Raw genomic sequence first — 26,376 nt, 5'->3', positions numbered from 1 at the left:
ACCACCCAGATTCGCACATTGTGTCTGTTCACTTCACCATTAAGAAAAAATGTTGCTTCATCACTGAAAACAAGTTTCGCACTGAACGCATCCTCTTCCATGAGCTGTTGCAACCGCGCCAAAAATTCAAAGCGTTTGACTTTGTCATCGGGTGTCAGAGCTTGTAGCAATTGTAAAAGGTAAGGCTTCTGCTTTAGCCATTTCCGTAAGATTTTCCAAACCGTCGGCTGTGGTACGTTTAGCTCCCTGCTTGCTTTATTCGTCGACTTCCGCGGGCTACGCATGAAACTTGCCCGCACGCGTTCAACCGTTTCTTCGCTCACTGCAGGCCGACCCGTTGATTTCCCCTTACAGAGGCATCCAGAAGCTTTAAACTACGCATATCATCGCCGAATGCAGTTAGCAGTTGGTGGATCTTTGTTGAACTTCGTCCTGAAGTGTCGTTGCACTGTTGTGACTGACTGATGTGAGTGCATTTCAAGCACGACATACGCTTTCTCGGCACCTGTCGCCATTTTGTCTCACTGCGCTCTCGAGCGCTCTGGCGGCAGAAACCTGATGTGCGGCTTCAGCCGAACAAAACTTTATGAGTTTTTCTATGTATCTGTAGTGTGTCGTGATCATATGTCAATGAATGGAGCTACAGTGAATTTGTGAAATCGCTTCAGTCATTTGTAATAGCCCTGTATATCTCCCCCCCCCCCCCCCCCCCCCCCCTCCCACACACACACACAAGGCTTATTTCTGTTAGACTTTTTATAAGTCCACTGTAAATGAATGATGCATTCTGTTTACATTATATTGGCTGTGACTAGAAGTGATTTCCAGTCTGTGAGCACTTTATAGTGGTTTCCAATTAACACTACACATTCAGTTATACCTGCTGCTGCTGCTGCTCCTCCTCTTCCTTTCTGTGACAGGTGACAGGTTAACTTTTCCTGCATCTCTTACCACCCATATACTAACATTTTCCTTCATTTGGCAATTGAGTTTTTATATATCATCTAAACTTTCCAGCAGATTTTGGTTGTAGACTTCATGCTGATATTTGATATCAAACAGCATATTTTATTGAATAAATATTTCTTCCCCACCTCCTCTATCTTATGTCATCCTAAGTTGGGTCACGCGATTGAATGTTGTTGCTTAGGCGGTTGAGTTCTGTCACTGGTCTCCTGTGGCTTTGCCAGTTTTGATGTTGAGTAATTCACTGCTCTGCTCTCTGCTACTCATCATCATTTTTGTCTTTGGTTTGTTTAACCCTGATGCAAATCCTGTCCATTCCATTCAGCAGATCTTCTATGCCCTTCTGTGTTTGGCCAGCAGATGGTGTTGCCTCTGAATATATTAACATTGGTATGTGTGTGACCTGTTCTTTCATTTTTTTTTCTTTAACTTTATTTCAGTTGGTCCTTTACTTTCTTAAGATTTTACTGTATTAACTATTCATAGAAAGGTTTTGTAGTTTTTCTCTCTTCCTTTTTCCATTAATATGTTGAAGTCCAAAATTAAGTCTCAGGAGTGGATCTGACCTTTTCTGAAGCCACAGCCATTTGTCTTGTACCTCTTTAATTCCACCTGTCTATCTCACTGCATATTGTCTTATTCCACTTACAACTGAGGACTCTTTTGTCATAACTCACTTTCTGTAAAATTGTAATATTTCAGGAAAGACAAAAGACTGCTACAGGATTTGTATATGGATGAGAATTTTTCAAAATTCACTTGTAATGTACAGGGTGAGGCATAAAGGATGAACGGTTTTCAAATGAACAATACATCATTAGGAGTGCTTCAAAAAATCTTTAATTACAGAATAACACTCAAATAATGTTGCCATTTAACAGAAGTAATGCTTGAAAACATGATGTCCCAGGTGACACGCTTATCAAGGCGCTTTCGGAAGCTGGCTTCAACTCTCTGCAGCATGCCTCTGTCTATTTGGATGATTTCCACTCTAACAGCTTCCTTCAATTCTTCAAGTGTACGTGGCTTATTCATGTACACACATGATTGGAGGCAGCTCCACAAAAAGTAGTCACACATGGATAGGTCAGGGGAACGAGGAGGCCAATGAATATCCCCTAATTGGGAAATAATTCTACCATGGAAAACAATCTTAATTGCTTCCGTAGTCAATCTTGCCTTGTGAGCTTCGCTCCATTCTGCTGAAACCACACTGACCGGATAGGAATGTTATCTTTTTAAGTCAGGTAGGAAGGATTCAGTGATCATCTCTCTCTATATATCGTTCAGAGGTTGCAGTTACAGTGTTCCCGTTTTCATCTTGGAAAAAGTATGGACCAATAACATATGTACCTGTCACAGCACAACAGTGTGTCACCTTGGGACTATGTAATGGTTTCTCAAGCAGTAGTTCTGGGTTTTCACTGGCCCAATAATGACAGTTCTGCTGATCTACCATTCCATTCAAATAGAAATGAGCTTCACCACTCATAAGCAAAATAATGTTGTCATTTTGCTCAAATATAGCCTCCATTTCTTGGGCAAAATTTAGCCGCTGTTCATAATCTCTTGGGTTTAATTTTTGCAGAATGACCATTTTGTAGTGATGAAATTTTAGGTTAGTATGCAAAATATGCCTTACCGAGCGATTACTGAGGTGCAGCTCAGCCAAGTGTCTTCTAGCAGATCGACCAGGACTACAGAGTATGGCTTGCCGAACTCTTTCCACATTTTCTTGTGTCCGAACTGAGCAAGGAGCTCCTGGTGGTTTTTTGTTCATAACTGTTCCTCGTGTTCGAAATGATTCTACCCAACATAAAATGTTGTTAAGAGTGGGAACACTATCATGTCTAGCGAGACTGAAATGGCTACGAAGCTTGTGCTGCACTGCAACAATAGACTCACTGTTGCGCACAAAACTATTGTAGCTAAACACATGATGTTGCACAGTCCACGGCTCCATGACCTTGACGAAACAAACTGGCAGGAGCTACCGATCACATTACCTCATCATTCCCCCCACTCAGACTGCCTGAGCCTGAATACTAGCTGTTCTCAAAATGTCCATCCTTTCTGCCTCATCCTGTATTAATTTGTGAAGAGCAATTCATACATCCATAAATCAAAAGAAAAATTTTCATACATAAATTAAATAAAAGGCCACGAAAATATCAAATTGCACCAAAATGCACTTTCTGCATAACTTATTGATGTATAACTTTCTTCCTTATCTTCCATTTACTAAGGACACAATAAATATACAACATAGAACTTTGTAAAGTATTAATGATGTAGAATACAGTAACTACATTAAGTCAACAATGAAATATTTCAAGTCAATCCAGTTAACATGTTTGTAGTCCAGTGTGTCACTGTTTCCTCAACATCTAAATTTTCCATCACATCACTTGTATTTGCACTATCAAAAGCATCCTTCTCCTACAATAATTTTGATAGGACTCCATGAGCATTGGCGGCCGAAGGCTTCTGGCATAAGAAGTCAGCCTCATTCTGCCAACAGCTTTGTCAAAGAAGGCGGAGGAGCGGATAGAGGTTCAGGGCACTCTCTTGTCCTAGGGGTGGGAAATTGCCCCTAAAGGCGGAAGAATCAGCAATGATCAACGACATGAGGATGCAGAAGGCAATGGAAACCACTGCATTAAAGACACGTAACGTGTATCCACAGGACATGTGGCCTGTATTAGAAGAAGTGTCATGATGATCTCTCCATTGGCAAAAGTTTCCGGAATAGTCCCCCATTCGGATCTCCGGGAGGGGACTGCCAAGGGGGAGGTTACCATGAGAAAAAGATTGAATAATCAACGAAAGGATAACGTTCTACGAGTCGGGGCGTGGAATGTCAGGAGCTTGAACGTGGTAGGGAAACTAGAAAATCTGAAAATGGAAATGCAAAGGCTCAATCTAGATACAGTAGGGGTCAGTGAAGTGAAGTGGAAGGAAGACAAGGATTTCTGGTCATATGAGTATCGGGTAATATCAACAGCAGCAGAAAATGGTACAACAGGTGTAGGATTCGTTATGAATAGGAAGGTAGGGCAGAGGGTGTGTTACTGTGAACAGTTCAGTGACTGGGTTGTTCTAATCAGAATCGACAGCAGACCAACACCGACAACGATAGTTCAGGTATACATGCCGACGTCGCAAGCTGAAGATGAACACATAGAGAAAGTGTATGAGGATATTGAAAGGGTAATGCAGTATGTAAAGGGGGACGAAAATCTAATAGTCATGGGCGACTGGAAAGTAGTTGTAGGGGAAGGAGTAGAAGAAAAGGTTACAGGAGAATATGGGCTTGGGACAAGGAGTGAAAGAGGAGAAAGACTAATTGAGTTCTGTAACAAGTTTCAGCTAGTAATAGCGAATACCCTGTTCAAGAATCACAAGAGGAGGAGGTATACTTGGAAAAGGCCGGGAGATACGGGAAGATTTCAATTAGATTACATCATGGTCAGACGGAGATTCCGAAATCAGATACTGGATTGTAAGGCGTACCCAGGAGCAGATATAGACTCAGATCACAATATAGTAGTGATGAAGAGTAGGCTGAAGTTCAAGACATTAGTCAGGAAGAATCAATACCAAAGAAGTGGGATACGGAAGTACTAAGGAATGACGAGATACGTTTGAAGTTCTCTAACGCTATAGATACAGCAATAAGAAATAGCGCAGTAGGCAGTACAGTTGAAGAGGAATGGACATCTCTAAAAAGGGCCATCACAGAAGTTGGGAAGGAAAACATAGGTACAAAGAAGGTAGCTGCGAAGAAACGATGGGTAACAGAAGAAATACTTGAGTTGTTTGATGAAAGGAGGAAGTACAAACATGTTCCGGGAAAATCAGGAATACAGAAATAAAAGTTGCTGAGGAATGAAATAAATAGGAAGTGCAGGGAAGCTAAGACAAAATGGCTGCAGGAAAAATGTGAAGACATCGAAAAAGATATGATTGTCGGAAGAACAGACTCGGCATACAGGAAAGTCAAAACAACCTTTGGTGACATTAAAAGCAATGGTGGTAACATTAAGAGTGCAAGGGGAATTCCACTGTTAAATGCAGAGGAGAGAGCAGAGAGGTGGAAAGAATACATTGAAAGCCTCTATGAGGGTGAAGATTTGTCTGATGTGATAGAAGAAGAAACAGGAGTCGATTTAGAAGAGATAGGGGATCCAGTATTAGAATCGGAATTTAAAAGAGCTTTGGAGGACTTACGAAAGCATCATCCACACAATTCCGAAGACGGCAAGAGCTGACAAGTGCGAGAATTATCGCACAATCAGCTTAACAGCTCATGCATCGAAGCTGATTACAAGAATAATGTACAGAAGAATGGAAAAGAAAATTGAGAATGCGCTAGGTGACGATCAGTTTGGCTTTAGGAAAAGTAAAGGGACGAGAGAGGCAATTCTGACGTTACGGCTAATAATGGAAGCAAGGCTAAAGAAAAATCAAGACACTTTCATAGGATTTGTCGACCGGGAAAAAGCGTTCGACAATATAAAATGGTGCAAGCTGTTCGAGATTCTGAAAAAAGTAGGGGTAAGCTATAGGGAGAGACGGGTCATGTACAATATGTACAACAACCAAGAGGGAATAGGAAGAGTGGACGATCAAGAACGAAGTGCTCGTATTAAGAAGAGTGTAAGACAAGGCTGTAGCCTTTCACCCCTACTCTTTAATCTGTACATCGAGGAAGCAATGATGGAAATAAAAGAAAGGTTCAGGAGTGGAATTAAAATACAAGGTGAAAGGATATCAATGATACGATTAGCTGATGACATTGCTATCCTGAGTGAAAGTGAAGAAGAATTAAATGATCTGCTGAACGGAATGAACAGTCTAATGAGTACACAGTATGGTTTGAGAGTAAATCGGAGAAAGACGAAGGTAATGAGAAGTAGTAGAAATGAGAACAGCGAGAAACTTAACATCAGGATTGATGGTCACGAAGTCAATGAAGTTAAGGAATTCTGCTACCTAGGCAGTAAAATAACCAATGACGGACGGAGCAAGGAGGACATCAAAAGCAGACTCGCTATGGCAAAAAAGGCATTTCTGGCCAAGAGAAGTCTACTAATATCAAATACTGGCCGTAATTTGAGGAAGAAATTTCTGAGGATCTACGTCTGGAGTACAGCATTGTATGGTAGTGAAACATGGACTGTGGGAAAACCGAAACAGAAGAGAATCGAAGCATTTGAGATGTGGTGCTATAGACGAATGTTGAAAATTAGATGGACTGATAAGGTAAGGAATGAGGAGGTTCTACGCAGAATCGGAGAGGAAAGGAATATGTGGAAAACACTGATAAGAAGATGGGACAGGATGATAGGACATCTGCTACGACATGAGGGAATGACTTCCATGGTACTAGAGGGAGCTGTAGAGGGCAAAAACTGTAGAGGAAGACAGAGATTGGAATATGTCAAGCAAATAATTGAGGACGTAGGTTGCAAGTGCTACTCTGAGATGAAGAGGTTGCACAGGAAAGAAAGGAATTCGTGGCGGGCCGCATCAAACCAGTCAGTAGACTGATGACATGACATTGTTGGGTATTTCAGAGAACTTGATCAACTCTGCCATATCTCGACTTTTTTCCTTATTGGCATGGTTCTTCTTCTTCTTCTTCTCTTTTTTTGCATGGCTGCAGCCATGGCTCTCATGGATTTCAGTCCTTGAGGTTCCCTACTACAGTTGACTCCCACAATATGTATATCTAATACAAATTTTATCCTTGAAGTTGGAACGCTCTTTGTACTGAATAACTCGACCTTTAGCAAAGCTGAATGGCAATTTTTACTTCAAAGTACTGCAAGACTTCTATTTTAGACCTTTCACATTCCAATCATCGAGCAATACTTGCAATACTCAGTATCCATGGTGATGGATACTGAGAATCTCATGATGCTGCTTAGGTGACTTAATTCCTTCTTTCACTCTGTACTTTTTCCACCTTGCCAAATGTCCAATCGGGAGGCATATAGCTGTGCTCCTGTGTTAGAAAGTCTTTGGATTTTTCCTGGAATCTTGATAAACTTGCTGTTGAAATACTGTTCTTGTTTTGTGAAATGCATGAATCGTAGAAAATTCATAGAACTCTCATTGAAAATGGCAATATTAAAATAAAAAGACTATTCACACTACCAAAATCGGCTCTTAGAAAGGGAATTTTGCTGTATAAATTTTGTTGTGAAAGCAAGTTTTGGAAGACATTTGGTAGCTTCAAACCATGGAAGTAATTGGGTTTTGTTCTGAATAAGAAAGGCGGCTCTATCAAGTAGTGTATGCCATAAAAGAAAACATTTTGGCCAATTTTGCAGAAAGTGAGTTCTGAAGAAAAAAAGGTGGAATGTCAGACTGATTGATCATCCTCATGTTTATCTACTTACGTTGTGTTCAGTAATGTTATGACACTGCATACATAGAAGTGATGTATGTGGATCTAGAAGACATGCACTAATCTTATAATTATCATTTGTCTCGGAGAATAATTACAGAGACAAACTAGGTGCTGTTTCACATTTCTAACTTGAAATCAAGCAGTGGTGAGCATCTAACAGATAACTGAATAATGCTAACCGTCTACAAATCATTGTATGGAATGTATCTTCTATTTATTTACTTTTTTAAGTGGGAGGGGGGGGGGGATAAGAACTAATAGAGAATGGCGAATTGTATGAAATTAATAGTTATTAGTAACATGGATTAAAAGGAGAACAAGTGCTTCTGGTGAAGTAACTACTTAAGTAGTAGCAACATTGTCAGTAAATGCTACATTGTGTGTTGACATGGTCGTGGAAAAAAGGGTGGGTGATAGTGATTTATAGTAGATTTAGCAGTAACCGAATTACCTTTCTCATTATTGACGTGAAGCTAAAGTCAGCTACTATTTATTTTACAATGGTGATGGTGATGGTGGAGATGATGATGATGATGGCGGCATTAGGGAAGTGGTGAAATGCGTGAAGTGAGACGAAAATTTCTTTTTCTTGGGAATTTTCAACAGTGACCAAGAGAGAAAATATTACCGTGGACTGGGAAGAGGGGATGGGGGATGAGCGAGGACAACATTTTTGGAATTCTGTGATAGATTTAAACTGCTCATGGTAAACACCCTTTTCAAATCAGAAAAGGCTGTAGCACATACGCTATGGTCGCAGGTTCAAATCTTGCCTCGGGCATGGATGTGTGTGATGTCCTTAGGTTAGTTAGGTTTAAGTAGTTCTAAGTTCTAGGGGACTGATGACCACAGATGTTAAGTCCCATAGTGCTGAGAGCCATTTTTTTGTAGCACATACTGCAGTATCAGCTGGACTGAATAATAGTTTTATGGAGATAGAAAAGCAAAATACAAGAGAATGTTCCAAGAAGCCGGAGAAATTGTCACTATCTATATCGTGAATCATATCTAATGGAATTCTGGAGAAGCTACCCCTGCCTCTCACAGTTGTAGTCACATAATAATCAGGACAGCTGGGGCTTGGAAAGTAAGCTGAATAGAAATTAATTTTTTTCTCTGTGTATTCACTGTTAAAAATACACATACTAAGTTGCAAATCAGGAGTAGCCTAATTGAAATTTTTATTTTATGGAAAGGAATGCTTTGCATTTGTGAGGAGGATCACCTGAACAAGTATTTGTTCTGCTATTCCTTTTTCTTAATACACAGTTTTGTTCATTACTTTATATATGAAGTTGAAGATGAAGTTGAAGCAGACATTGTGTGTATGCCATGGTAGATCAACAGAAGAGGCAGTAATTAAAAAGAACCTAGCTGTGACACTTTGAGAAGGTATGTCTGACATTAATAGGATGTTTTAATTTACAGAAAGTCTGTTTGATGGAGAACTGCCATTGTGCAGTGTAGGAGGTTGATGATGGAGGAGGAGGAGGAGGAGGAATTAGAAATGGGCAATTTAAGAAATTAATCTAAATTTGAGAATCAATAAATGATTTTGTGCAAGACAAGACTTGGTTATGTTCCTTCAGAGCTACCTCCAATGATTATAATAAGTGTAATACTTGGCATGTGTTCTCTTTCAAATACATGTGAGATGAAGCAAACTGTAATCTCGCAGATTTTACCTAACAACTACACTTTTTATATTCATTCTGTATATTGTATTCACTGAATTATCAGTTTATTTTCCCCTACATACTGAAATGTTTGTGTAACTTTCTTGGCAACTGTATGTAAGCATTAAACTGATATACTGTGATGAAAAATTTTCAAAATGTCATGCATCTCTTCCCATACTCTGCATTCTGAAGTTAATAGCAATAACTTATATTTTTTTCTGTCACATTTTGTGTGTAGCACTGATATTTTGTTATATTGCAACTCTACTAATAAAAGCTAAAGATCACATGATGCATATTGACATACGTTTTTTTAACGAACATTTGGTGTAATTGCTACAGAACTTTGTTGCTTGGTGTCCTGTTTCATTACTTCAGTTTGGCGTCCATTTTATAGTATAAAATGTGTGGTAAAAATTGTTTCAGTAAGGTGGCTTATGACCTGCGTCATTTTAAATTCAGCCATCAAGAGAAGTTGGTGTCTGTAATAAGGGCGCGTTAAACTATTGTGGTAAATGACGTGATAACTTAGAACCCTGATTTTTATAAAAGCGGCCAACTTATGAATGTGTTTTCTAGCAATCCGCATGCCTTTGTACGCAATCGAACAGTTTTTATTGTGATTTCAGAGCAATCTGTTGACATCCGCCAACGCTAGTGATACAACATAACTATTCTCAGCTTTAGCTACGTGTTTTTCATAGATGTAGTAGGACAGTCGTCGAATATTTCTTAACTCGATATCTCGATGTCTTTCGGAATGTGCATTGGTCGAAGTAGTATTGATTCCCTTAAGAATGTTGATGTAGCCGTTAAGGGTTTTGCGACGAAATGGAAGATTTTTTTGAGGGGCAATCTAGTTTAGTCATAAAGCGCAAATCGGCAATATTTCTTCAAATTATCGACTGTTTGCTACATTATTGTGGCGAAAACACAATACTTCCGCCTGTCCGCCTTCTCTCTAACCGGCGAATTTTTTTTCGCAGAAGTTGCGCCATGTTTAATTTTTTATGATACTGTCGTCTTTCAAGAACATGTTTTTTTCTCAGGTGCAAGTAAAGTCTGAAAAAATGGAAGAAGTGCAGAAATCTACTTACACAGAAGCAATGCAGCAGCATATGGCGCAGATAAATGCAATGCATTGTAAACCTCAGCAAGATGATAAGTCTTCCGACAGAAATGCCGGACAGAAAAATCCAAATTGTCAGAACGGTACCCGCTTGCCTGAGTACCCAACAACACTTAAAGTTCCGCAGGTTTCTCAACCAAATCCAGATATTTATGGCAGTAAACAAGCCTCTGAACCGACGTTTGTTATTCCCGACGACGGTTTGGGGTTCGATGACGGCGTTAGAGTTCTCAGAGCTTTGGGTACATGGTAAGTAATTTTTATTCATAGTATTCTGTGTGACACATTAGTTATTTTTAACATTTGTAATTAGGAGGTCGTGTATTAACAAGTTTCGCCACATAAAATGTATTTAGAAAAGTAATCAGCCCAACAAAGAATGAATAATAAGAACCCGATGTAAATGAAGATAATAGAAACGTTTTCCCTTAGTTTTGACGAAGATGTAATTTTTGTAAGGTGAAGTGCGAATACCAAATTGAAACTAATCGTCTTAAGTGTGACTACATGTTATCAAAGTGTGTCACTTCTATCTTACATACTTCAAAAATATAGTGTCAGTATCAATCAAGAGTGTATAGTAAGAGCGTGTCAGTTAATTATTTCTGAAGGATATTTGTTATAATTCATGACTTTGACACTTGTTGAGGAAAAACAAGTTGGAGACATACATGATCTGTATTTACACATTATGTTTCTTGAGCTATGTGATCAAAGGAGCTGTATATTAGAAATTCCAACCAAATTTGAATTGACAGAGATTGGGGAATTATGGAGGAAAATCAACCTTTCATATATCAAACAGTTCATTTTATGTAGGGTGAAGTGGGGTAAGTGTAACCACGTTTTGGCATAGTTCAAGTTTGACACCAAATTGCCAATTTGTTATTGAAGATATGATTTTGAAATTTCTCATGCTTAAAGTTTGACTTATTGACTTTTAAACAATCTACATTTTGTTTTTGAAAAAAGAAATTGTATGGTCAGTTAATTGTTTTCAAAATTTTGTGTTGTGAGGTTACGCTTGCCCCATGGTTCAGGGCAAGTGTAACCCCGCATTGTTGTAACCATACAGAGCATTGTAAAAGAGACCTGATTACCCAATTTTTACTGAATTTGAGGATTTTTAAATTATTAAAATATCTTAAATTTTACTCAAGATATGAACTTTTTTGCAAACGCCTCTTTGTATATTATGAAGTACACAGATAATGTTAGCTAAACTAAAAAATAAGTGTTGGCCTAAATCATAAAACACTGAAACAGAATGCTTCATAGATGATTTATTTTTTTTAGGCCAGTAATTGGTTAGTTTAAATTCTACAAAAGTAATATTTTTTTCTTTAGTAGGCAATTTAACAAAAATAATAAAATATCTAGTATCAAGAGAAAAGAAAAATTCACTTTATAAGTTAACTTTCTATTATTTTTCATGGTAATTGAACTAAAGTTGTTGGCAATTTGTGTTTAACACTAAACTGCCCTAATTCAACTTACTATATTCACAGTTAGGCCCTAACTATTTCTTAGTCACTGAATGTTGTATGAATCAAACGTAACACCAAATGTCAGGTCTCCCCTGCGACTCAAAGTAGGCTCAGGCAGCACTGAAATGACATCAGAGGATGGAACTTCCATCTCATCTCTTCTATCAGGCCAGTAGAATGTGGTGCCATGCTTTGTCTTATTTTTGCATCTGAGGAAAATCACTTCTGGATCTCCTAAATCACTCATTTTGGTAACTTGGCCAATAAAATGAACTTTCTTACATTTTGTTGCAAAAGCTACCAGAACATAGTTTCCAACTGTAATTTTATCTTTGACTTCAAAAAAGTTTGCCTCTTTTTCTACTTCACAGTTTATCATTTCTTTCCTGAGATTGTCCAGTGTTGTTATGGTCCCATTTTCTTCATCACTACTTATTAAAGATAGGCCTCCTTCAGTTTCACTTTCTTCACTTGTTGATTCAACTTCCAGCCTTTTTTTCTTGTTACCCACATGAGCAATCTAGGATTTTTTTCCATGACAATCCGAGATGCCATTTCGAATAAAGTAACAGCACTTTGTTTGGAAGATTTACTTTTCATTATCAAGCCCTTTTTTATGTCGATAATGCTTTTTCGTTTTGCTTTCTCCTTATTATTCTTGTTTTCTTTAAAATCTTTTTCTTTATAGATGGCATTTTGAAAAGTGATAACTTCAGCTCCTGGTGCAATCCTTTTCTTCTTTGTTTTACCACTGGGACTACACTGTCGGACTGTGTCATATTTTATAAAAGGAAACATGGTTTAAAAATATAGTAGATAAAAAAGATAAAAAATAAAATATGTCTCACAAACTCAGTAGGCCTAGAAATCCAGCACATCAGGTATTCTCGTATCCATATGTACAGGAAGGCTAGTTTAGTTGATCTAGTGTGATAGCAAAAACAAGGTTACGGCTTAAATAAATAAATCTGTTCCGGTAAGTTTGTTTGGGGCAAGTGTAACCCCCTGTTGGGTACACTTGCCCCACATGGGAAAAAGTTGGGGTAAGTGTGACCATGCCCGGCATATCAAGAGCTTTATCAGTAGAGTAAAATGAATCTCATATTTGAAATCGTGATGCAAAAGTTAGTTTGTAACCAAAAAATTGTGCAGTTATCTTTAAAACTGCAAAAATGACAGACCACCAAATTCTGAGCATGTCACTCACTCGCAGAGTGAAAATGTAGACGTCAATTCAAGTCCAAAAAGTAATTACCAATTTATGTCAGATTTGACAACTTATGGTGAAATATAACAAAGAAAGGAGTAAATTAATATGTGTGATAGGTCAGAGGTAAAAATACAGCTTCTTTAAGGCACCATAAGCCGTGGTTACACTAACCCCATGGTTATCAAATGGTAGCCAGAATTTTTTTTTGTGTGTGTGTGTGTGTGTGTGTGTGTGTGTGTGTGTGTTTTTCAGTTTCCTTGGCATGATTTCAGTCTTGTGCTCTTTCACACAAGTTTTTGTTTTGAATACAGATAAAAGCACAAATATTGAATTAATGGTTACAAAATTTGTTACTCATATGACTAAAAGCCATTATAGGCTTACTTGCATGTTGCTGGGTCTTCTTAAAATAATTTTTAGATTGTTGACAGTCTTAAATGGTGATGGGTTTTGAAACAATACCTTTGTCAATAACTGTATTTTATCCCAAAACTCCTCAACTGTTACAGCAAAACTGCCACTGATGAGTGCTGGTTAATATATATTTACAGTCATTGCATTATTGCAATAGTGCAAAGTTTACTAGTGCCACAAAATTATGTTTAGTCATGTCTTGAGCATTGTGAAGGCAGGCAGGTATACTCCAATTCAGACAACTTAGTGATGTCAATGTTTCATGAGTCGAGTGATAGGAGCCATCTGGTAGTCAATTGCAGTAGTTTCCTGTTGCCTGATGCTCACTGTAATGTCTGTTGGTTGTGGTGACGCTGATCTGTGGTTGAGCTCAAGGTCTAGATTAGGTGGGAAGGTACATTTTAGTTATGAGTTTGCAAAGCCCACAAATGTGAAAGCAGAAAATTTGGTTGTGTTAACAAATTGACTGATAGCAAAGCCTAATATGTACATCTCTGCCATAATGAAAAATGTAATGGGGTCCAGAACATTACTTCTACTTGTTTCTGTATGGTGATGGCTATTTTACCATCATATAGTTAATTGCATAGTTTAAAGGAAACAAACAGTGTTACATTAACAAACATGAGTTCTTGGTACTGGTGGCTTTTGCATTGTGTGCTGCAGGTGGCAACTTTTAGTGCAGTGAATGATGGCAAGTGAACACAACACATGATGCCAGATAATTAGACAAGGTGGTGGAACGAATGAGAAAATAAAATAGATAGATCAACATCATTATGTGAAATAGTATACTGAATATATTGTGCAGATTGCCATCATATAAAGAATTTAAACTGTACTCTTGGCTTCCTGCATAACTGAAACCACGGAAATTGGAATTTTTTGAAAGATACCCTACGAAGTTTACAAAATGATCATTGGACTACACGAGACTAGTAGATCACCACAACTAACTTTCCTCCAGTCAAAGTTGTTCACTTTACCAACTCTCAACTAAACTATAACATTGGTATGCAAAACAATATCCTGTCATATTCCGAGAAACTGCCAAAATAAGTCGTCATATTCAGTAAATCTCATTGGTTACTGTATACTATCACCCAACTGGTTACTACTAATGCCGGCCGGTGTGGCCGTGCAGTTCTAGGCGCTTCAGTCAGGAACCGCGTGACTGTTACGGTCACAGGTTTGAATCCTGCCTTGGGTATGGATGAGTGTGATGTCCTTAGGTTATGACCACAGATGTTAAGACCCATAGTGCTCAGAGCCATTTGAACCATTTGAGCTGCTACTAACAGAAGTGAATTGCCTACAGCAGCACACAGCGGAAGAGCCACTGACACTGTAAGTGCACTTTAACCTTTTTTTATGTGCTGAATTTCATAAACCATATTGTAGTCAAGATCTGTAATATTTGTTTCCTTTATTTTTCTGTTTGGTGTAAGTAATGGCACTCAGAAAATAAATGTGAGAGTGTATGTTTGGTGAACTTGATCATTGTTTTATGATGCATCATATTTTAGTTAAAGATGATTCCAAAAATAATACACAGCTTCGTATGCTCATATGATAGAAAAAAATGATTTGCTATGGAATATGACTTCCAATTTTAGATGATTTATTGCTAATCTGAAAATATATACGGGGTGGTCCATTGATAGTGACCAGGCCAAATATCTAAGGAAATAAGTGTCAAACAAAAAAACTGCAAAGAACAAAACTTGTCTAGCTTGAAGGGGGAAACCAGATGGTGCTATGGTTGGCCCACTAGATGGCGCTGCCATAGGTCAGACGGATATCAGCTGCGTTTTTTAATTGAGAACCCCCATTTTTTATTACGGATTTGTGTAGTACGTAAAGAAATATGAATGTTTTAGTTGGACCACAACAACATTCATGTCAACAGCGAGTAGTTCGCATTCCGTAATGTTCGCACATGCATTGACAATGCGCTGATGCATGTTGTTTGTTGTCAGGTGTATCACGATAGCAAATATCCTTCAACTTTCGTCACAGAAAGAAATCCGGGGAAGTCAGATCTGGTGAATGTGCGGGCCATGGTATGGTGCTTCAACGACCAATCCACCTGTCATGAAATATGCTACGCAATACCGCTTCAACCGCATGCGAGCTATGTGCCGGACATCTATCATGTTGGAAGTACATCGCCATTCTGTCATGCAGTAAAACAACTTGTAGTAACATCAGTAGAACATTACATAAGAAATCAGCCTCCATTGCGCCATTTAGATTGCCATCGATAAAGTGGGCTCCAATTATCCTTCCTCTCATAATGCCGCACCATACATTAACCCGCCAAGGTCGCTGATGTTCCACTTGTCACAGCCATCATGTATTTTCTGTTGCCCAATAGTGCATATTATGCCGGTTTATGTTACCGCTGTTGGTGAACAACGCTTGGTCGCTAAATAGAACGCGTGCAAAAAATCTGTCGTCGTCCCGTAATTTCTCTTGTGTGTACATGAAGTTTCGAAGTCGTCCCCCATGCAATTCCTAGTGCATAGAAATATGGTACGGGTGCAATCGATGTTGATGTAGCATTGTCAACACCGACATTTTTGAGATTCCCGATCCTCAAGCAATTTGTCTGCTACTGATGTGCGGATTAGCCGCGGCAGCAGGTAAAACACCTACTTGGGCATCATCATTTGTTGCAGGTCGCGGTTAACATTTCACATGTGGCTGAACACTTCCTGTTTCCTTAAATAATGTAACTGTCCGGTGAATGGTCCGGACACTTGAATGATGTCGTCCAGGATACCGAGCAGCTTAGATAGTACACGCCCGTTGGGCATTTTGATCACAATAGCCATACATCAACACGATATTGAGCTTTTCTGCAATTGGTAAACGGTCCATTTTAGCACGGGTAATGTATCAAGAAGCAAATACCATCCGCACTGGCGGAATGTTACGTGATAGCGCGTACTTATACGTTTTTGACTATTACAGCGCCATCTATCAGAAAGCGAAAAAAGTGGTCCAACTAAAACATTCATATTTCTTTACATACTACACGAATACGTAATAAAAAATGGGGGTTACTATTTTACAAAAATGCTGTTGATATCTGTTCGACCTATGGCAGTGCCATCTAGCGGGCCAACCATAGTGCCATCTGGTTTCCCCCTTCAAGCTAGACGAGTTTCGTTCTTCATAGTTTTTTCGTTTGATGCTTATTTCGTGAGATATTTGGCCCGGTCACTATGACTGGACCACCCTGTATATTTAGAATATAGCAAATAAATTTACTATTTTCTAAAAGTTTTGAAGTTGTCATGTAATTTGTGTATAAGTGTCATGGCTAATGACTGTAGAACAGATCTGTCCCTTAGCTGCTGTTGGTGCTGTTACGTCAGAAGTAAAATTAGTTGTCATTGTAATATTTTTGAACATAATTTTAAAATATAACTTTTTTTGAAATACCATTAGACCTTTTTCCCTTTTGGTCATACTTTGTTTTCCATATTACTGTCCCCACCCCCACCCTGTCTGCATTATATGAGCTGAGGAAAATGACATTTCAGTAAAATAATAATAATAATAATAATAAACAGACAAATGTAAGAAAAACAGCGTAGTCAAGGGAAAACACACTAAACAAGATGATTACATATTGGATAACCACAGTGACTGCATGGAAGCAATGGAAAAAACAGATGCCTATAAATACCTAGGATACAGACAAAAAATAGGAATAGATAATACAAATATTAAAGAAGAACTAAAAGAAAAATATAGACAAAGACTAACATAAATACTGAAAACAGAATTGACAGTAAGAAACAAGACAAAAGCTATAAATGCTTATGCTATACCAATATTGACCTACTCATTTGGAGTAGTGAAACGGAGTAACACAGACCTAGAAGCACTCAATACACTTACACGATCACAATGCCACAAATATAGAATACATCACATACATTCAGCAACAGAAAGATTCACATTAAGCAGAAAGGAAGGAGGAAGGGGATTTAGCGACATAAAAAAACCTACATTATGGAGAGGTAGACAATTTAAAAAAATTCTTTATAGAATGAGCAGAAACTAGCAAAATACACAAAGCAATCACTCATATAAATACATCGGCTACACCACTACAATTTCATAACCACCTCTACAACCCTTTAGATCACATAACATCAACAGATACAAGGAAAGTAAATTGGAAAAAGAAAACACTACATGGCAAGCACCCATATCATCTAACACAGCCACACATAGATCAAGACGCATCCAACACATGGCTAAGAAAAGGGAATATATACAGTGAGACGGAAGGATTAATGATTGCAATACAGGTCAAACTATAATCACCAGATATTACAGCAAGCATATTATTAAAGATCCCAATACCACAACAGATAAATGCAGACTTTGCAAACAACAAATAGAAACAGTAGATCACACCACAAGCGGATGTACAATACTAGCAAATACAGAATACCCCAGAAGACATGACAATGTAGCAAATATAATACATCAACAACTTGCCATACAACATAAACTAATAAAACAACACGTTCCCACATACAAGTATGCACCACAAAATGTACTGGAGAATGATGAATACAAATTATACTGGAACAGAACCATTATAACAGATCAAACAACACCACATAACAAACCTGACATCATACTCACCAATAAAAAGAAGAAATTAACACAACTAATCGAAATATCCATACCCAATACAACAAATATACAAAAGGAAACAGGAGAAAAAATTGAAAAATACATCCAACTGGCTGAGGAAGTCAAGGACATGTGGCATCAGGATAAAGTTGACATTATACCAATTATATTATCAACTACAGAAGTCATACCACACAATATCCACCAGTACATCAACGCAATACAGCTACATCCAAACTTATATATACAACTACAGAAATCTGTAATTATTGATACTTGTTCAATTACCCGAAAGTTCCTAAATGCAATGCAACATATACCGTACAGTTAAAAGGAAGTCACGCTTGATCAAGGTCTGCGTCACTTTTCATTTTTAACCAGACATAACGTCTGAGACAGGAAAGATAAATAATAATAATAATCACAAAAATGTTTAACAGAATGCTAAAAAAGGTCAACTGTTAGTTTAACACTTAAGCTGCTACCAACAATGTTGCTGAGTTATTAGTGTGTAATCTGCCTACCATCATCAAGTTACCGAGCACCGTGCCGTGCACTATACTGATTTTCTTTGAGATCAGCAACAATGATTCATGTTGTTTGAAGTTTTTCATCACGAAAACTAATTACAGTAACCGTAAAAATTGCAGTTTTATTTGTAAATAATTCTTCTGCTACCAGTCATGATTTTATTTATTTACTCTTCAAATGACACGTTTCGGGAAATGATTCCCAGTTTCAAGTTCATTTTTTGTGTGTATTACGCCATTTGTATGTGATGTTTTGGATGTGTGAGAGTCTGCTTCGTTTTGTGGACTTTACTGCAGTATATAAGAAATGTACAATTTTTAGTTGGTTATCGGTCTTTTTGTGTTATTAGTGGCAAAATTTAGAAGAATTTGTACTTACAGTTTTCTTATGGTCTATTTGTGTAGAGTCTTGCACACACTTTTGAACATCACACACGACTTGCTGTACAATTTAAACATCACTAGTAAATTCATTTTATGTCCTTTATTTAGTTAATGCAGTAGTATGACATTTTGCTCTATTTTTCCAAATGGATGTATTATGTATGTGTGTTGGTATGGCTGTGATGTAGTGTGTCTGTTGTGTGTGCAGGCTTTAATGTGCTCTATATACCTGGTGTTCAAATTTTGGCTTGTTTGTCATAGGAAGAACATGAAGCATTCCTGGCATGTTACCTTGTACATTCTAGAGTCTAAATACAGATCATGATAGCCTTTATATTATGTTTCAGTTTTTGTTGCAGTGCATTAGACGTAGAAAATCACAATTTTTTACTTTGTGATATTTGAAAATATTCACTATCTTCTGTGATACATTGCCAGTGTATGGGATACTAGATATACATTTGTTTTCCTCTTTTTTCTTCTGTGGTGCAATTTGCACCTGAATCTTTCTCCACTTTGTCTAGGATTGTGTCAACCATGGAAACATTGTAACCATTGGCAACTGCATCTTTTTGACTGTGTTTAGTTCTTGTTGTGTTTTCTTGGTTCAGTGGTATTTTAGTTGCCTTATGTAGCATTGGCATGGTTCTTAAAATAATACTCTTTCTTGTACAGTTGATAATGATTAGTAATTCTTCCATATATGGTAAGTCATGAAACAGCTATAACACGTTACGGTGTGTTCATTAATTTCTGGTACCTTTCACACACAGTATTTTGCATAAACTGTGCACTTTCGCATTAGCATATTTTTCCTGGTGTCTTGCTTTTAGAGCTAGATGAAACAAAACCCCATTTCTTTCTTAAGCACTGCTCCTGTTGGACTCGTCTACATGTACTTTTCTAGAACTGTTATCAACATACTGCAAGTTCTTGATTTGTTTTTTCACCTGTCTTTTTGTCTGCCTTTACTATCTCAACACTTCTGGAAAGGATAGATTTCTACTCACTGTAAAGATGACAAATTGAGTTGCAGACAGGCACAATGAAAATACTGTTACACCTTAAGCTTTTGGCCAAGCCTTCACCAGAAAAGCAAAACACACATGCAATCACACAAGCAACCATGCTTCACATATGCATGACCACAGGGTGTATACGACCCGGGAAATATCCGGGAATTTTTTCATCCGGGAGAAAACCGGGATAAACCCGGGAATTTTTCGGAATTCTGGGAATTTTTCATTGTTTTAGCTTTCAGTTAAATGTTTGTAATTTTGACAGCATAATTGATTCTCTAGCAAAGAATGTTGTTGTATCCTGCTACTGGAGAATGATGCTGCAGCAATAAAATATAAACGAGAGGGAAAAAGATAAAAGTTTAGTGGCAAAGGAAATGTGCAATTTAAAACAACAAAACACCGTGCACGCACAAGCTTCTGCAAATAGCAAAAATATGTCAAAGGCCATAGGGCGCAGACTGTAATTCTTCGTAACAATAAACTGCTTGCTATGAGCATGACGTCACAACTGTTCACATTAGGTTCGTTTGACCAATTGCCAGCGGTCTGTTGAGCATGCGCATTTGACTCGCGTATAAGCAGTACCTTCTCCCGCTTCCCGCTACTTGAAGTTTGGCTTTTAGCTGTATCGGTAGTAGCTGCAAGCAGCCAGATGCAAACGAGAAAAATTTTTCTCGCACGCCCTAGCTGCCAGATCACGCTTGCACAGAGTTGTCTGAGTTGTAGTGGGGAGGGGGTTAACCTCCACGTGACCCGTGTTTACGTTAAGTGATTTCACTGCTTCTCTTCGTGTACAGCTCCCACGTCAAATGAAAACAAAACGGATTTCTGTGGCCGGGTGCTATCAAGTGAATTAAAATACATTCACATAATTACGGAGGGCAAAAATATATTACCAATTTCAGTTTTCTGATTTTATTTTATTTCCAAGTTAGTAGCAGTCAAGCATTAATCACCTTGCAGAACAGTGAAGTTATTTTTGCAAGTTTGCTAAAGAAATTTGGCTTTATTAATCTTTCCGCTGTGGCAATCATTTTATTTGAAACGAAGTGTTTCATTCTACAGTATTGGCTAGTTCCAACTGTTCGCTGAATTTCGAGTGCTCGTTATCATCTTCTGCCGTCATGTCATAATAAAGAACCAAAAATGACATCGTAGAGTACTGGTGCTCCAAGAAAATTTACATCCCAAAAACCACACTGAAAAGCTTAATATCAGATGGGACGTACTTCATTGTGAATCTGAAGCCAATTTGCACTTCAAGCCGAATTATGCATTTTAGTATGGTTTACGAAATTCCGATGCTCTTTGGAGTATCCTCTGATGCCCTGTTTCTTTTATGGTGTAATGTAAACTCTCTTAGTGCTTTATACACACGAACATACGAGTTTCCTACACCACTGCAGTTGCACACGCACAATACTACCTGTTTTCTGGCGCTCTCGCAACTGGTAAATTGAACCTATTTCTAACAGTCTCCGGATAGTATTGCGAACGGTGGTTACAAAAGCGTTACTTTCTATGTAATTTTCTTTTTACGCAAGATGAATTATGTTACGTGTGAGAAAGTGGGATGGATATCTAAATCACAGAGCGTTCGAAACGGAACAGTTTGGGGACCAGCCACTTACAAGAATTTCGAACCAAGACATTTATGGCATAATTTTAAATTTACTGGCACGTTTATGTGATGTATCTTAAAGTATAACACACGCAAAAATAGACCAATATTATATATGAAAGCTTAGCTTTTCTTGTAGATATACCGTACTGTGTACATTAATGTAAACCGTTAACTTTCCCTGTTGCGTGGTCGCGCTATGTAACCAGTTATCTTGCTATTGGCTGACTATAACACGTGTCCTATGCTCTGAATAACTGCTGTCATCGGCTGGCGAGATCTCGTGGCTTGAGATATGACTCGCTTACAAAAGGACATCGCAACCTCGGTTTCAACGCTCCGGAAACTAACGCGCTGTGTTTGGTGCAATTCGAATTTATACTTCCGTAATACGAAAATATGCAGCTTATATGTTGCTGCAAATCAAAGGTCTTTCCAAAACTTCTCTCCTTTTCTTTAAAAGTCTCTCCAAAACTTATCTGCCCCGTCTTTCTTTTTTTTCCGGGAAGTTCTACGCGATTGTATAAAACGTTAACCATTCAAAGGATTGATAAGTTTTACAGTTCCGAGGGAAAATCTACGGAAAACCTACTGTCACTTAGCACAGAAAAAGTGTATTTTCGCCCGGGAAAAAGCATATTTTTTAAACGGGGTATCCGGGAGAAATCCGGGAATTTTTTTTCCTTGTCCCCGTATACACCCTGGACCACTATTTCTGGCTGCTTAGGCCAGTGTGGCCTGTGGTTCCTCATGTGAATGTGTGTATGTTTTTCTTTTCTGATGGTTGGCTGATAGCTTAACGTGTAACAGTCTTTTCATTGTGCCTATCAGCAACTTAGCATGTCATCTTTATGGTGAGTAGCACTCTATCCTTTCTACCACACACTTTACATTGTTTGATTTTGCACATGAAGCATGTCTGTGGTTATGCATGGGTCAATGTTTATGCTGCTCTTGTGTTGCATTACTCAATCATGGCCGAGTGCACCAATCTCGATTAACAGTTAACCACGGTTAAGTCGATATATAATCCTGTTCAGCGCAGTATTCTGGTGCACCAACATCGATCAAAGTTAAACGAGGGAATCGACCGCGGTTATATTTAACCGGGGCTCTTTCCCGGTTTTCTCGACATAACCACGGTTTTGGAAGCATACACTATTAAGATGGTGGCGCGTTTTGATGTTATGGATGGCATTGAGGAAGATTTGTTATACCTTGACCATTTAAATCGTGACCGAAATCGTGTTGGAGTGATTGTGGAAAGGGGAAAACCCTTTTGAAGATTATGGTGACAGGAAGTTTGAAGAGAGATTTCGTCTGTCAAAAGAAACAGTGTGGTGGTTATTAAATCAAATTAATGATAGGTTAAAATTTCCTACTGATCGGAATAACCCTGTTTATCCGATAAACAGACTTTTGATTACTTTAAGGGCATATGCAACAGGTGCATTCAACATTCTTATTGGGGACAACAGTAATATACATCGTACAACAGCACAACGAATCATCAGTGATGTATCAGACATCATAGCATCATTGTCTCCTCACTTTATAAAATTTCCAACAAGAGAAGAAGTGCGCTCTGTGATGTATGGTTTTAGTCAATTGGACCGATTTCCTGGCGTTCTTGGTACCTTGGATTGTACCCATATAAGAATTCAGTCTCCTGGAGGACATAATGCTGAACTTTTCCGCAATAGGAAATCATATTTTTCCTTTAACTGTCAAACCATTAGTGATCACAATTTGTTAGTAAGGGATATTGTCGCTCGATGGCCGGGCTCTGTGCACGACAGTACCATATTTCTCAACTGCGCTCGCAGAGCTCAATTTGAAAACGGAGAAATACCACAAGGTCACTTATTGGGAGATGGTGGTTATGCATGTAAATCCTACTTGTTAACTCCACTTCTAAATCCGCAAAATGAAGCAGAGCATCGGTAAAACAGGTCTCATATTAAAACTAGAAACACTGTTGAGAGAAAATATGGCATGTGGAAGAGAAGATTTCCCATATTATCTGTAGGAATAAGATGTAATCTACAGGAAGCAATGTCAATCATTGTGGGTACAGCTGTCTTGCATAATATTGCGAGGAGTACAAGCAGTGATGAACCACCAGAAGATCCTGAAATTTCTCGACTTTTAAATCAGTTACGTGATGAGAGAGGCCCCAACATTGAAGACAACGAAGAAGTGCTACCTGGACAGCAGATGTATCGTGATGATACATTACCTGGAAGAGCAGTTCGCCGTTCTATAATTAATGAACATTTCCGATAATCTAACATAAATTCAGACATTGTTCGTAATGAAAAATTATGATTATAGTTATGGGATTTCGCCGTATTTTCAATTTTTCAGATTATTTCAGCATGTAATCTATTTTGTTTCTGCTGTCTAGCGAACATAAAAGTACTCACTGAACTGGGTGTGTGATGCGAAATTTGAGGTTTTGTTGTGCCAGGGACAGGATGTGCTGCCTACAGACAATTACCCAGCTGCTGCTTTTCTGAGATATTGTTTAGTGTGGAACTGTTGCTAATTCATTATTAAAGATATATTTCTTGCATCACATTGGTTGTGAAAGCAACGCGGTACTCTAATATTTATATACATGTTCAGTTTCTGGGTATGTACTTAAATTTGAGAACAAATGACTCCATTACATTTAGAGAGTGTGAGAGTAAAAGCGAGTGGAATAAAATATCCATTATATTTCTGTATTATGTTCACTATAGATCCTAAACATCTCTTAAATTTTCTACTGTAACAACAAATATGTGAATGTCCAACAGTTTTGCAATATTAAAAGAGCACATTCTTTATTATTAGAACCTTACACTTTAGAGATTATTTTACTGCGTTTCTCCTCATTAGTAATGCAGTCTTATCACCTAGATAAGCTTAAAATTGTGAATATGCAGTACACACATGGGCACAAAATAATCATTTGTGTAATAACATAAAGTGTCTGATTGGGATTGTTTATTTGTTAAATTGTTTCAATATTAATCACTACTCTTTATTTACAATATGATTTTCTTAAACATAAGTGTGTGTGGCCATAAGGTTGTGCAAAGAATTGAATTAAGTTGTTAATTCTAGTCAGTCATGCGTGTAGCAGCACTTTACACAATATTATGCACAACTGTATGGCATTAAAGACAAATTTGTGTTTAGAAATTGCCACCAATAACAAGTTCTCTTTGCTACAAAAGGCAATGGAATGTTGTCAGCAATGTCTAATACTTTGGGGATCAGTGCAAGAGCAATAATTAGTAAAGGAGTGTGCTACTTCGGAAGAACTGTAATGCTGTGGGTTGACAGTACGAAGTGTCATACTTTAAGTTATTGCTGAGGAAAACTCCCTCCCTCACTCTGTCACTGATATTGATAAAGTTTTTTCACATATTTAATGCTCACCTGTAGAGAAGGGAATTCCTTGTCATTGCATAGTGCCACAGAAAAATGCCTCACTACAAATACAGTTGTGGCAGAAGTTATGGGTTGCCATCACAAACATTAGCAGGTGCAGAATACTGCTAAGAAAGCCACACATGCTATGACTGCTATAGCAGAAACCAGTGACCCATCATAGGAATGCATTTCTGAAAATATCTTGCTACAAATTTTGCTGTGGTAAAAGTTATGGGCTGACATTGTGAACATTAACAGGTGCAGAGTATTGCTAGAGAAGCCACACAATGCTAATCTCACTACTGTCCATATTAGCAATGCATTATTCAATAATGCCTCTCTACAAATACTGTTATGATAAATGTTACAGGTTTCCACCACACACATTACCAAGTGGTGTGGTTAGGAAAGCCACATATGCTATGCTTACTTTTGCAGAAAAGAGAACCCACCACAGCAATGTATTTCTCAACATGCCTCATTTCAAATTGTATTGTCATAAAAGATGTAGGTTCCCACTATAAACATTACCTGGTGCAGAGTATTGCACGGAAAATGGCACACACAAAATTATGATTTGGAGCACTTTCCCTCATATTCTGGTACAAACAATGCAAAACATGATAACATTGGGCCTCATGTATATAACTGTTACAGCACGTATGTTCATTCCAAAGTTAGAGTAACAAGGATGCTTTATTATTATTATTTTGTTTCATTAACAGTCTACCTCATTGTTAAGTCATTTAAGTAGAAATTGGCACCTGACGCTATGGCTGCAGGCCTGCAACTAACATGTATCTTACTTGTGTAAACTGCAGTGTTGCTAATCTGTTTTTATATGTGAAGTAATTCTAATTTTTAAGTGATTGGATGAAACTTAGTCCAGACCAATAAGCTGTAAGCAGATATTAGACAGACACCAACTAGGATAGAAGCAGTATCACTAACAGGACAAACACAGAGAAACAATTTGAACTGAGAGACAACTTTAATACATTAGACAAAATACAACATAGCACAAAAAATTAAAAAAATTCACTGTCACAGGAAAAAAAAGTCACGTGTCACTGGCATTTTTCTTCTTCCAGTACTTTAGTTTTTCTTTCAGGGCCAGAATCTTTAAATTTTTTATCCTCAGCTCCTTTTGGTGCTCTGCCTTCATCATGAGTAATTGGGCCTCCAGTAGTTCCACTCTCTTCTTGCACACATTGTCAATCACTGTTCCCGAACCTGATGGCCTTGGTTTTGCAGGCATCCTGTGACGATTCCATGTATTTTTTGGCTTGCAAATGTTTTTATTCGGTTGATCAGGAGACTGTGAAATAGATTGCAACTGGGTGACATCCGCCAGAACATTATTTGGTGTCTCTTTACTTAATAATACAACAGGTGTGTGGGAAGTGCTAGGTTGTGTGCACTCTGCTAACT

General features: G+C 38.0%; 1 protein-coding gene across 2 annotated transcripts in view; it reads left to right on the top strand.

The window, feature by feature from the left end:
* The window catches only part of LOC126161514 (zinc finger protein 48), a 75,607-nt gene that overhangs the window by 30,089 nt on the left and 19,142 nt on the right, over nt 1-26,376 (top strand). For both annotated transcript variants that reach the window (XM_049917419.1, XM_049917418.1), the window contains exon 3: nt 10,113-10,441. In XM_049917419.1, the coding sequence (XP_049773376.1) occupies nt 10,113-10,441 (329 nt within the window). The remainder of the gene's footprint in view (nt 1-10,112; nt 10,442-26,376) is intronic.

Source organism: Schistocerca cancellata, chromosome 2 (assembly GCF_023864275.1).
Source record: "Schistocerca cancellata isolate TAMUIC-IGC-003103 chromosome 2, iqSchCanc2.1, whole genome shotgun sequence".
Classification (NCBI taxonomy): Eukaryota; Metazoa; Arthropoda; class Insecta; order Orthoptera; family Acrididae; genus Schistocerca; species Schistocerca cancellata.
Note: the sequence above shows the minus strand (reverse complement) of the source record. Positions and strands in the feature narration are given on the sequence as shown.